Source organism: Erpetoichthys calabaricus, chromosome 17 (assembly GCF_900747795.2).
Source record: "Erpetoichthys calabaricus chromosome 17, fErpCal1.3, whole genome shotgun sequence".
Lineage (NCBI taxonomy): Eukaryota > Metazoa > Chordata > Cladistia > Polypteriformes > Polypteridae > Erpetoichthys > Erpetoichthys calabaricus.
In genome coordinates this window covers 33,364,827-33,378,004 of record NC_041410.2, presented here as the reverse complement: position 1 = coordinate 33,378,004, position 13,178 = coordinate 33,364,827, and the positions used below count along the sequence as shown (strand labels likewise).

Sequence of the window (13,178 nt, the reverse complement as noted above, 5' to 3'; positions counted from 1 at the left end):
AAAATTAGGGAAATGTTATATAAATGCATTATGCATCATAGAATGACAAAATAAAACATAGAAAAGACCAGTCAATATAATCTTTTATTTTAGACACTGTTACCACCAGAGGGTGCACATCTCCCCAAACACCGGACACAACAGGCACAGACACAAGTGCAGCACAACACAAGGCTTTATTATTTCAGTCCCAAGCACACAGTACTTTGTTTTTCTTCTCTCTCTGTCACCTTCTGCCTTCACTCCACCTGGCAAGCTTCGTCTTTCTTCCTCCTGACTCTAGCTCTCTGTATGGAGTGAGGCAGCTCCTTTTATGGAGCACAGCGGAAGTGCTCCAGGTGTCCCGTGATCTCCTTGGACCCAGCTTTCATCAGTTCTTACCTTGCTGCAGCTGTTTCAGTTGAAGGCTACTTTTAAAGAGAACGCCATTGCTCAGGGAAGAAGCCCTAGCATACTCCAGTCTAATTGACCTTACACTTTGGGGTAAACCTTTGTGTCAGGACAACATCTTTTACATCGAGGGATGCAAAGGATATAACGTACAAACACCAGACGCAGAGCAGCTCCAAAGTTCTTTTTCCGCATGGCATACAGTAACGGATTAGTAAGAGAGTTCAGATGAGATAAAAACACAGTCAGTTGGGAAACCCAAAGAGGCTGGGAGCACGTTGAACAAAAAAGCCATAACATGTTGTTAACATTCAGTGGGACCCACAGCAGGCAGAAAAGGCCTAGCATAAGGAAGAGGCTACGTGCGGTCTGCACTTCACTCCTCTTCGCTGTTGGCATCCCTTGGGCTGCATAATAGCTCTGGACAATTCGGAAAAGGTCTACATAAAGTCCCAGCATGATTAACAAAGGCAGAAGAGTGCAGACGAGGAAATGAAAATACACAAGGTACTCGGGGCTCACTGTAGCCTCAAAACTGCACTGGCCAAGGTGACCTCTGTGGATTTCTGAGTAGCTCATGTTCCTTCGGTTGTTGTAGTAAACCTTGGACAGAAAACCTCCATATGGAAGGTTTTTTCCAATGATTGAACGCTCCAGGGGCTGCTTGATGCTAGTGGTAGTGATGTTTCTCTCAGTATACGTCTTCATCTGGTTCCAGCCCATGAGAGGAGTAAATCCAGCAATCACTGAGACTACCCAGCAGAGGAACACAAGTGCTATCACCTTTCTCTTGTTCACAATTGCTGCGTACCTGCAGAGGAAGGATAGATCAGACAAGAGGAGAAAAGAAACAGAATTAGGCATTGTTCTGACTCACAAGGAGACAAAAAAATATTTTTTATGAGAAAGGACAGAGAGATGGATGTAGTCAAAAATTTAGCAGATTAACTAAACAATCTAGACTATCTTACGCCAATGCCAAATTGCTAATCAAGAATTAAAGTTGCTAAGCCAGAAATAAATTTAGTTGAACCGAAGAAAGTATATCTAAAGAATCAATGACTAGCACAATGTTTATTCGAATCACAAATACTTAAACGTCACATTAAAATATTTTTATATGCATATTTTGAGTTATTTTGTTTATGTGATGTATAGTATCGCACCATGTGACCATAGTCATCACTTTCGTTAATTGGGAATATACTGTGACATTTCTGTTGTGAATTATCCCTTAGGTTGATAAAGAAATAACTTCTTAGTGTCAGTCAGTTTCTACTTTAAAGTAGGCCTAGCATCAGGTATCATTTTCAGTTTTTTTCATCCTTGACTTTGCTACTCATTTTTGCTCATTGGTTTTGGTTTACCATGCTGATATTTTTTCTGGCTTTGACTCAGCTTTCGCTTTTCAACTGAGATTTTTGCCTTACATTGCCATCTTCTGGTCAGTTCAGACACTCACAGTACCCTTCAACACATCTGTGTTATACCAAAAAGCACCTGCCAGCCTTTTTAAGGTCACTACGGTGACAGCATATGCCATGCACCTCTCGATGAATTCTAGTTAATTTTGCCATGGTAACCATCAACACCAAACTGCGAAACAAATAGTTAACAAGAAAGTGGTGTTGCAATATTATAATAAAAATTGTAACTTTTTTCAGAAGAAAATAAATGAAGAAAATGAATGCCTTGGGTAAAAAAATAGATGCATATAAATGAAAGAAGGTTTTGAGAAAACTCTCAAAAATGGATGAAGAGAAAAGCCAAGCAAAATGACACCTTTTATTGGCTAACTAGAAAGATTACAATATGCAAGCTTTCGAGGCAACTCAGGCCCCTTCTTCAGGCAAGATGTAATCCATCTTGCCTGAAGAAGGGGCCTGAGTTGCCTCGAAAGCTTGCATATTGTAATCTTTCTAGTTAGCCAATAAAAGGTGTTATTTTGCTTGGCTTTTCTCTACATTCATAATGGCTAACACGGTACAACACCCTAGTACTAAAAATGGATGAAAAACAAATCATAACAGATTTCCTTCTAGCAGTTGAGAAGGCAAATCAAGAATGTGGGTAAGAAATAAAACAGGAGAACGCTGAGGTGAAACCTAGAAATGGTGATGTGATTTCTGGTATTTGGATGTACATACAGGTTACTTTCCATGACAGTCCATCCATCAGTTTTCCATCAGTAATCTCACGTTATAACTCAGATGTTCGTAAACATTAACTAACAGCAGATGATTCAGATCAGCAGTTGATATATTAGATCAAATGTCTGGAGGTAGAGTAGTCAAGAGAACACGCACAAGTCCTCACATCAAACATCTTAGGCCGGAATCAAACTGGTGTCCAAGTGCTGAGTATAATACCTTCCAACCAAGTCAGAATTTCTTTCCAAGCAGAGAATATTTGATCAAACATCTTTCATTGTACCTCCCAGTGCACTTAACCTATATACAGTAGGTCAGTCTTTACAAACCATCTAAAATATGCGATTGGATCTTGCCATCCAAAATGAATTCAACTTTTTAGGCCTCAGGCTCATGTGTGTTCTCAGTACTTCTGAGCTTTCTAGAAGTCAAAGGTGGTTTAGTCACAGCGTGACCAAGATCATGTGTAGTGCTGGGACCGGTTTTTAATACTCCCATTCTTTTCAGTGAATTACACCAGACATTTCAATTCTTGAACATCTGCCCCTCTTCTTTATGTTTTAGGTGGGTGTCTGGTCTAGGGAGATGAGAATAGTATTGGGCAAATGGAAGGAAACTGTTCATTAGTTTCACTATCTAAATACCCACCTGGCAGAGTGGCGAATCTTGAGGTGCATGTTGATGGCAATGACCAGCAGAAGTAGCATTGAGAACTGTGCTGTGACCAGAGGGAAGCAGGCCATGAACAGGCAAGAGTAGAAACAGAGCGTCTTTCCCAGGCTCAGCACCACAGAGAAGGGGATACCCAAGGCCCCCACGCCCAAGTCTGCCATAGCAAGGCAGGCAATCAGATAGTTGGTGATTGAGCGCAATTCCTTGTGCAGGTAGACAGTGACACACACCAGGATATTGACCAGAACCACCAGCAGTGCTAGGATGGACTCCATCATGATATAGATGACCAAAGAATCCATTCTGGAGTTTAGTTTGATGAAGCCAATTAGAATATAGTAATAGTCACTTCCTTTAAGGGTGGACCAAACTCATGTTCCCTTTCTGAGGGACTAAGTGGTCTGTCAGCATATTTCCATCAAGTCAAGGGTGCTTCACATTCTCAGAAACCTTAAATGGACATCAGGAATTGTTCAAAGATGTAAAGAACCAGAATGGAGATTTGAATCAAGATTCTCAATAGGTCAGTAAGACGCAGAATCACCTGCAATGAACATAAAATGAATTTTTTCAACAATTGAAAATGACTTTGTCTAATGAACATAAATGGTTCAGAAAATTCCTCTCCTGCTTTTAAATTCACTATATTTCATTCTTAATCCCTGGTGTTTTCCCCTAGATATCTTTTTTCCCTCCCTCCTTCCCAAAAAGGCAAGCAGGCTAGGCTAATTGGTGTCTCTAAAGTGACCCTGCAAAAGTGAGTGCAGGTGTTTGTGTGAGACTGTCTACAATTGGTGCCCAAATTACATTTTCTCCTGTCAGGTTGGACTCTGAGCTAAACGTCCTTCCATCGTACTGGCCTCCAATCCTGGAAAGCAACTCCTATCTATGCAAGCTGGGACACTAGTCTAACTGCATATTCCTGTCACCTGGATGGGACCAGCCCAGGGTCCACCTCCATACAGATGGTTGTCCATTCAATACATATATAAACTGTATGTCTGTGTGGGTTTCCTCCATGTGCTCTGGTTCCCTATCATAGTCCAAAGACATGAGGGTTAGGTGGACTGGTGATGCTAAATTGGCCAGTGTGTGTGTGTGTTTATGTTCACCCTGTGATGGACTGGTGCCCTGTCCAAGGATTATTTCTGCCTTGTGTCTTTCCGATGACTGCTAGGATAGGCTCCAGCTTCCCCACGACCTTGCTCAGCATACATATATAATATATTGCATGCTACACATACTTTTGTATGTGATTGTCTTTGAAAGTATATTTTTTATTGTTAACTGTTTTGTGGACATATACAAGCAATAATCTCATTGTACTGTGTACATGTGACAATAAAGTAAAACTTGATGGACTAGCACCCTGTCCTGTGCTGCTTCCAGCCTTGAGCCCACTGCTTGTGAAATTGGCTCTGGCCCCCTCTGAACTTGAAATGAATTAAGGGTGTTTCAGAAAAATATGGTAACTTGCAAGTGGGCAGCCTGTTATAATTGAGCATTTTTGTATGCATGAAGGTGCCCCTACAATTAATTGGCTCCACATTGGGCTGGCTCTATGCTTTGTGCTGCCAGGTTGGGCTCTAAATTCCATAACCCATATGACTGGTTTAAACAGTTTTGAAAATATTAGGATGGAGTTTCCATTTCCCTTTCTTAAATTCATTACTCATTTCCCTTCCTTTACTTTCTCTTACACTCATGACCTTCCATTTCTCTTACCTTTTCTGTCACTCTGTCTGCCGTCCATGGGGATGAGGATTTATTCCATGCTTTTAAGGCATTCCAGCGGCTCTGTGCATGCATGCATCTGTACCCTTTGCTTCTCAGTCTCAGTTGCTCTGTTCTCTTTTATAAGTCTCTGATTGACCAATAAGCTGGGAAGAGTACATCCCCGGGCTCTGAATAAACACATTTACGAGGCAATGACTTGAGAGAAATCAATCTGCTATTTAAAAAAAGACCACAGCGATGTCTCCTACTGTCATTTACGCAGGGGTGCCATGTTTGCAAAGGAAGTTACTCTCATTGATTTGTAATGGATGACTGGAAAAAAGGAGATATTAAAACGAGAACGACAGCAAAAACAAATAATTTTAGAATGGTTTTATGGATTTATTAACAAGTTGGACAAGAGAAAGAAAAAGCATGGGATTAAATTGTTGCAGGCACAGCCGTGTTGTTTCCGGAGTCTCCTGGCTGAATCCAAGAGGGTGATGGTTTGAGGAAGAGGGTGCTTGTTATCTGTATCAGAGATTAAGACTGGGTTCATTATGGTTCAAATGCTGCTAGCTACCAGTCAGACTTTAATTCCTTCTTTTTGATCCTTGTGATAATATGCAGAAGTGCACAATCGTACTTTAAAAATTTTTTCACAAAGTTTATACAATGAATAAATCATTATCTGTTGATACTACAACAAGTCAAGTCGAGTCAAGTTGGGGAGCATGCACTGGTACAGTGCGTTGCCGCACCCACTACACGTCGAAACAGCTCGGGATCCCGGTTGCAACCACCCAGGCAGACACATGGTCCAGTCCTACCCTCCGGAAATGACCATCTATCTGGCGCAGCCAGGTGTTACATGGGCGACCCCTTTGCCTGGTCCAGCCACTCGGGTCCCCAACAATGAGGATCTTATGAGCCAGATCACCCTCGGGGAAAGGCGCCACATGGCCGTAGTGCCGTAACTGACACTCCCTCTCAGTGCAGGTAATGTGCCTCATTCTGGACTCCATGAGTAACTGCTCATTCGACACAAAGTCAAATCAACGGTACCCAAGGATTTTTCTGGATAGACACAGTACCAAAGGAGTCCAGTCTTTGTCTCAGGTCACTGGATAGCGTTCATGTCTCACAACCATATAGTAAGACAGGAAGCACCAGGACTCTAAAGGCTTGGACCTTCGTCCCTTTGCATAGATATCGGGAGTGCCACACACCCCTTTCCACTGACCTCATGACCCCTCATGCTCTTCCAATTCGTCTACTGACTTCACTACAACAACAACAATATTTATTTATATAGCACATTTTTATATAAATGATGGATGAAGAAAGAGGAAAAAGACAACATATTAAAATAAAATTAGTCAATAATAATTAACATAGAATAAAAGTAAGGTCCGATGGGCAAGGAGGACAGAAATACTACTTGTTCAGCAAAAGCTTACTGTTGATTCTTTCTCTTTTCATTTAAAGCCTTGGCTTGATACTAAAACTTGTCCATTGTGAGTCCACTCCGCCTGCTTTTACTAAGCAGATTATTTTTAAACTGTGATTATAATTATGGAGAAAGCAACAATGGGACTTGTGTGTACTGCATACAAGACAAAGACAGATTAGAATTTTGGCTGTTTGTTGGGTAATTAAGGCCTTCATTTTATGACACTCGAACTATCTGAGGTGTACTGTGCCCACTTGCTAAAGTGCGATGGTACCCATTGTTATGAGAATAGTGTAATAACATTATAATTAAAACATGTACTTGGGAAAAAATACTTTAGAAATTAATTGTACTTGCTACAGGTTGTAACTATTACAAATAAAATCTTAGGAAAGGCCAGTTAAAAATCAGGAATTGACTGGCCAGCTAGCCTGGGGAATACAGGTTTGCTAAGATGAAAGGCCATTAACAGGCCAGTAACAAGATTAGCATGAAGTAGAAGGGATAAGATGAGTTTATGAGCCTGTGGAAGAGAGGTGGGCTTTTAGAAGTACAAACTTAAGCTGGAATGGGAGCTGAACCTACCTGAACTCAGTTATGCCTGAGCAGAACTGCAATGAATTGGGGGAGCTGGCCCGCACATTGATATCTCATTGGTCCAGGAGGCACATCAAGGAACATAAAAACAGAGTAACAAAGAAACTCTCAATCTGCCATTTTCCATCCTGAGAAGAATCTATGCCATCGCTCTCTCCATTTAAAGGCCATGTGGGGACAAAGACCAAGGCAGGTTTGAACTCTGCTTATATTTTGGGCATATTATCTATAATACATAAAAATAAGAGTGTCATTTTTTCTCCTGCCTGTTCTGACACTTTTGTCTTCTTTCCTGAGTTTATAGATATTACAGCAGGCTAGAGCTATCAAACTGTCATCTGTCTTTATTCTTCTAGATCTCTTTTTTACCTCAGACACGGTCAACCACCAGATCCTCCTTGCCACCTTCTCTGCCCTTGGCATCACTGGGACTGCCTACAGATGGTGTGAGTCCTACCTGTTTGGCAGATCCTACTTTATGTCCTGGTGAGGAGAAATTTCAGGTATGCACAAGGCAAGCATGAGGGTTCCCCAAGGATCCTTGCTGGGGCCTCCCCACTTTGTCCTATATACCTCCTCACTGGGCCCTATCATCCAGTGTCATGGTTTCTCTTGAAAATGCTATGCCGATGATATGCAGTTGTTAACTCAGTCTCTGCATGTCTCACTAATATTGCAACCTGGATAAAGAAACACCATCTCCATCCCAACTTGGCAAAGACAGACCTTTTTGTTATCCCAGCTTGTCTGTCTGTTTAGCACTCCATCTCTATTCAGTTTGATTCACAATTGCTGACACCTGACAACTTGGGATGATCATTACTAGCTGTCCTTCAGGGACGATGTTGCTACAGTCTCTTGGTCATACAAATTCACTCTATACAGTCTGCACAGGATCAGACTGTATCTGATGGAGAATGCAACACAAATCCTGGTTCAGGTTTTGGTCTAGTAATGTCTGGACTACTACAACACTCTGCTGGCAGGAGTACTGGCATGTGTCACCAGTCCGCCGCAAATGATTCAAAATTCAGTGACATGTCTGGTGTTCAATCAGCTGAGGCGGACACATGACACTCCTCTCTTTAAAACATTACATAAACTCCTTGTAGCAGCAAATTATAAGTTCATATCTTTGATGCTTGCCTATATAGTAGTCAATGACTCATCACACACACACACACACGCACACACGCACACACACACACATATTATATATATATATATATATAGTGGGTAGCGCTGCTGCCTCGCAGTTGGGACATCTGGGGACCTGGGTTCGATTCCCGGGTCCTCCCTGCGTGGAGTTTGCATGTTCTCCCCGTGTCTGCGTGGGTTTCCTCCGGGCGCTCCGGTTTCCTCCCACAGTTCAAAGACATGCAGGTTAGGTGGATTGGCGATTCTAAATTGGCCGTAGTGTGTGCTTGGTGTGTGGGTGTGTTTGTGTGTGTCCTGCGGTGAGTTGGCACCCTGCCCAGGATTGGTTCCCTGCCTTGTGCCCTGTGTTGGCTGGGATTGGCTCCAGCAGACCCCCGTGACCCTGTGTTCGGATTCAGCGGGTTGGAAAATGGATGGATGGATATATATCTACTGTATATATATATATATATATATATATATATATACCTATATGTTGTGGCATGCGGCTGGGGGTGGTACCCAGCCGGGACGCTCAAGAGGACCGGAGGAGGGCTCACGCCTCCTCCAGACCACAAGGGGGTGACCGCCCTGGTTGTTGTGGGGACCACAGGTACAGAGCTTTGAGGCTCAACTCTGTAGAGGCCCGTGGTCACTGCCAGGGGGCGCCTCAATGCCTGGAGAGCCCTGGACCTCAGCACTTCTGCCACACCAGGAAGTGCTGGGGGAAAGAGGAGCAGGGACACCCGGAGTGCTTCCGGGGATGCAGCTGGCACTTCCGCCACACTGGGGCATGTCGGTGGAAGATTGCCGGAACACATCTGGAGCACATCCATGCAGAGCTGGAGTCGGGTGGAAGAGGATGAGGTCTGGGAGAGGAAAGAGGCGGCCTGAAGAAAGGAAAGGCATTTGTTGAGGGCCTGGACTGAGGGTGATTGGTGCTGCAGCACTGGGTTTTGTGCGTGTTCATATTTGTACATATTGTAAATAAACATGTGTTGGGTGATAAAATGATGTCCGTCTGTCTGTGTCCAGGCTGCTTCCCACAATATATTTATACATATACAGTACATAAATTGTAATTGTAATGCCCGGCCGGGACCGGACCTGCTGTATATGGTCCGGGAGAGCAGCCATGGGCTCCTCACTACCTCCCCCGGGACACTTGGTGGCAGCCTCCCTAGGTGACAATGGTGCCTCAGTTTCCCACAGGGCTCCATGGAAGATGGAGTTCTCCACAACCCTGTGGGGATCTGGGGTGGCCGCCAGGGTGTGCTACATGGATCCCGGAGCCAACCTGGACACCTCTACAGCCCCACCCAGAAGTGCAATTAGCAACAGATAATCAAGCACCTGGAGCACTTCCGGGTGGGCTATAAAAGGGGTCAACTTCCACCACTCGACAGCCAGAATCGGGAGGAAGAGGCCTGGGAGGAGTGGAGGTGGCGCCAGAGGAAGGATTTGTTTGTGCTGTGTTGACTAAGTGCTTTGGGACTGTGTTGGGCCTGTGGGACACGGGGAAGACGTGCCCCATGGCTGAAGAGAAAATAAATAGACTTGTGATTTTACACGTGCCTTTGCGTCAGTGTGTGCTGGGTCGGGCGCTATATAGCGCCCTATCACAACATATACATAAATACACGAATGAGAGTGAAAGTTTGTGATACGGTTTGCATATTTGTAGTTGGAGATCCACAAAGGGAGAGAATGAATCATGTATCATAAAGTAGTTTTTATTCCTGAGCTTTCAGCTCCTGCCAGGAGACGTCATCAGAGGGGATAATAATTAGACATTCCCACACCCATTGTAATAGGAAGGAGATAAAAACGAATGAAAGACGCCGTCTTTTCCATCTTTTCACTTCAAACAGCTACCAAAAGACATTCATTAAACAATGCCTACATAGGAGATGCCAGAGAACCCAGTAAATAGTCGACTCCAATCTGAACCCCCATCTCACCTGGTACACACCTCCTTATCATCACGGAGTGTCAGAAGGAGCAGCACGTATCCTGTCCAAATCAGGCATCAGAATAGCACACAAACCTATGAACAATCTGCGCACTGTCCTTTTTAATTCCAAAAACAAGAAATCGGCAGCAGAGACGCGAAATGCGGTTTATAGCATTCCATGCAGTTCTTATCCAGCGGTATACATAGGACAAATGTCAAAAAGAATTGTGACACGTATACAGGAACATCAAAACGCCGTCAGAAGGAAGGACTTACTGATCACTGATTTATACGCACACAAATTCAACTGGACATACATTCAACTGGGACAATGTACAAGTAAGATTTAAGGCCAATACTAAAAGTGCCAGAGAAATGGCTGAATCTTGGCTATGAAACGAAAACGCCATTAACAGACATTTGGACATGAACCCAGCATATGCAAACTTAAGAAGAAGAACATCCTCATAATAAATAAAACTTTACAACCAACACCCTCCTAACCCCACCTCTTTACCTCCCCCCCCACCTAATTTTGCTATATATTGCCTTTGATTCTTGTATGTCTTCTACCCTGTTGCTATTAGGGCACTGAATGCCACCTAATCACCTCCAGTGCAGCAGTGCAATAGATGACATCTTGTGCAATAGTGTTCATGTGCAATTAAGGTCTTATGTTGAATGTTTGTGTTCTATCTTATTTCTTCTTATCCTTTCTTATCCTTTTTTTAATTATATTTTATTTATATTTTGACACCGCAGGAACTGCACCTAATTTCATTGTGTTACAATAATAGATAGCAATAATAAAAATCCTTAGGTACTGTTTAGAACAGTGGCTAAATTAACAAATGGAAATTCAGATCAACAGTGCAAAATACCAACAGATATTAGCAGTACAGACTTTATGAACTTCTTCAATAAGAAAATAAAAAATAAGATCCCAGATCTCTGCATCACAGTACAAACCAAATACTAGCTTAGCAGACCCTGTCTCACATTGCATTCAGCACTTTAATAATTTTAATCCTGTAACTGAGCAGGAAGTCTTAACTTTAATTTCTAAAATGAAGCCCACTACTTGTTCCCGAGATCCAGTGCCAACAAAACTAGTAAAAAGTGCAATGGATGTTCTTGCAGCGCCTATTCTAAGCATTATTAATAGTTCATTATTGCATGGCACAGTACCTGAGTCAGACCTAGACCCACACATACTAAATAATTATGGGCCTATTTCAAATTTACCGTTTCTCTCTAAAATACTAGAAAAAGTAGTCGCCAGTCAGCTTCAGTCACACCTTACGCATTACAATTTATTTGAGAAATTCCAGTCTGGTTTCCGCACTGGTCATAGTACAGAAACGGCACTAACGCGGGTTGTAAACGACAATCTGATATCCTCTGATGAAGGAAACTCCACTGTAATTATGTTGTTAGACTTAAGCGCAGCATTTGACACCATCGACCATTCTATTTTACTACACAGGCTAGAAAACGATGTTGGGCTAAAAGGCACAGTGCTCGCTTGGTTTAGTTCTTATTTATCAAATCGATTCCAATATGTACAGAAATGTGCTGACAGTACTCTATCATTATACACAGAAGTTCAGTATGGTGTCCCGCAGAGCTCAGTACTGGGACCTTTACTGTTTTCACTTTACATGCTTCCACTGGGATCTATCATTAGGAAACATAATGTTAATTTTCACTCATATGAAGATGACACCCAATTATACCTTTCATTTTGATCAAATGAAGTTTCTCCGATGTTGTCTTTAATTAGTTCTGTTAGTGAATTAAAGGAGTGGATGGATGAGAACTACTTGTCTTTAAACACAGATAAAACAGAGATGTTCATTGTTGGAGGGAATGACGCTGATCACAACAATATTTTGTCATCATTTAACTCAGTTGGAATCCCCATTAATTCTACTGAATCAGCCTGCAATCTAGGAGTTATCTTTGACTCTAAGATGTCATTTAAAGCGCATATTACAAAGTTGTCCAAATCATGTTTCTTCCACCTTAAAAATGTTAGGAAATTAAGGCGCTTTCTAAATAAACAGGACTCTGAGAAATTAATTTGTGCATTTGATTCTAGTAGGATTGACTACTGCAATGCGGTGTTCACTGGATGTTCAAACTGTTCTTTATACAGCCTCCAGTTAATCCAAAATGCGGCTGCAAGAATTATTACAAGAACAAGAAAATACGAACACATAACTCCAGTTCTTAAATCCTTACACTGGCTCCCAAAATCCTCCTTTTAACATATAAAGCATTAAATGCCAAGTATCTCAAGATGCTGGTCTGCTTATGATTCCAAGGATTAATAAAATAACAATGGGAGGTCAAGCTTTTAGTTACAGGGCCCCTAAACTGTGGAATGGTCTGCCTGCTACTATAAGAGATGCCCCTTTGGTTTCAGCTTTTAAATCCCGGCTGAAGACTCACTACTTCAGTTTAGCATATCCTAACTAGAGCTGCTGATTAACTGTACAGACTGCATCTCTGTTGTTAGTCATTAGCACTAAAACATAAGTAACATGATAGTTATAATTGGATACTAACCCTCACCTATTCTGTTTCTCTTCTCGGTACTCAAATGTGACACTTAGTGCCATGGCCCACCTGTCAAGTTGTTTTGCCTGCCTAAGGTAAAGTCATCCCTGATGGAGGATCGCAGGAATCGTGGGAAAGAGGAGTCCTTTCATTGGATTGGCTGACCCCCTTCTTTTGATACCCACTGCATGCCTACCTGGAAAGGGGTCTCTCTTTGAACTGCCTTTCCCAAGGTTTCTTCCATTTTTCCCTACAAGGTTTTTTTTTGGGAGTTTTTCCTTGTCTTCTTAGAGAGTCAAGGCTGGGGGGCTGTCAAGAGACAGGGCCTGTTAAAGCCCATTGCGGCACTTCTTGTGTGATTTTGGGCTATACAAAAATAAATTGTATTGTATTGTATTGTAATGACAATAAAGATATTCTGAATTCTGAATGATGACAGCTCCCGGCAGGAGCTGAAAGCTCAGGAATAAAAACTACTTTATGATACATGATTCATTCTCTCCCTTTGTGGATCTCCAACTACACACACACACACACACATATATAT

The 13,178-nt window shown here is 42.3% G+C and overlaps 1 protein-coding gene across 1 annotated transcript; it reads right to left on the bottom strand.

The window, feature by feature from the left end:
- Positions 1 to 430: 430 nt before the first annotated feature.
- On the bottom strand, positions 431 to 3,530 carry LOC114668147 (adenosine receptor A1-like). Its single transcript, XM_028823777.2, has 2 exons — positions 3,189 to 3,530; positions 431 to 1,201 (listed from the first exon to the last, which is right to left on the bottom strand). Exons 1-2 carry the CDS (start codon positions 3,512 to 3,514, stop codon positions 472 to 474), a joined length of 1,056 nt encoding a protein of 351 aa, XP_028679610.1. The 5' UTR covers positions 3,515 to 3,530; the 3' UTR covers positions 431 to 471.
- Between the last annotated feature and the right edge of the window lie 9,648 nt (positions 3,531 to 13,178).

What these genes read in the sequence shown, in the direction of transcription:
- LOC114668147 (XM_028823777.2), bottom strand. Translation starts at nt 3,514, where the DNA reads ATGGATTCTTTGGTCATCTATATCATGATGGAGTCCATCCTAGCACTG. An exon ending in AAGATTCGCCACTCTGCCAG is followed by an intron (nt 1,202 to 3,188) that starts GTGGGTATTTAG and finishes CTTCCTCTGCAG; the next exon opens with GTACGCAGCAATTGTGAACA.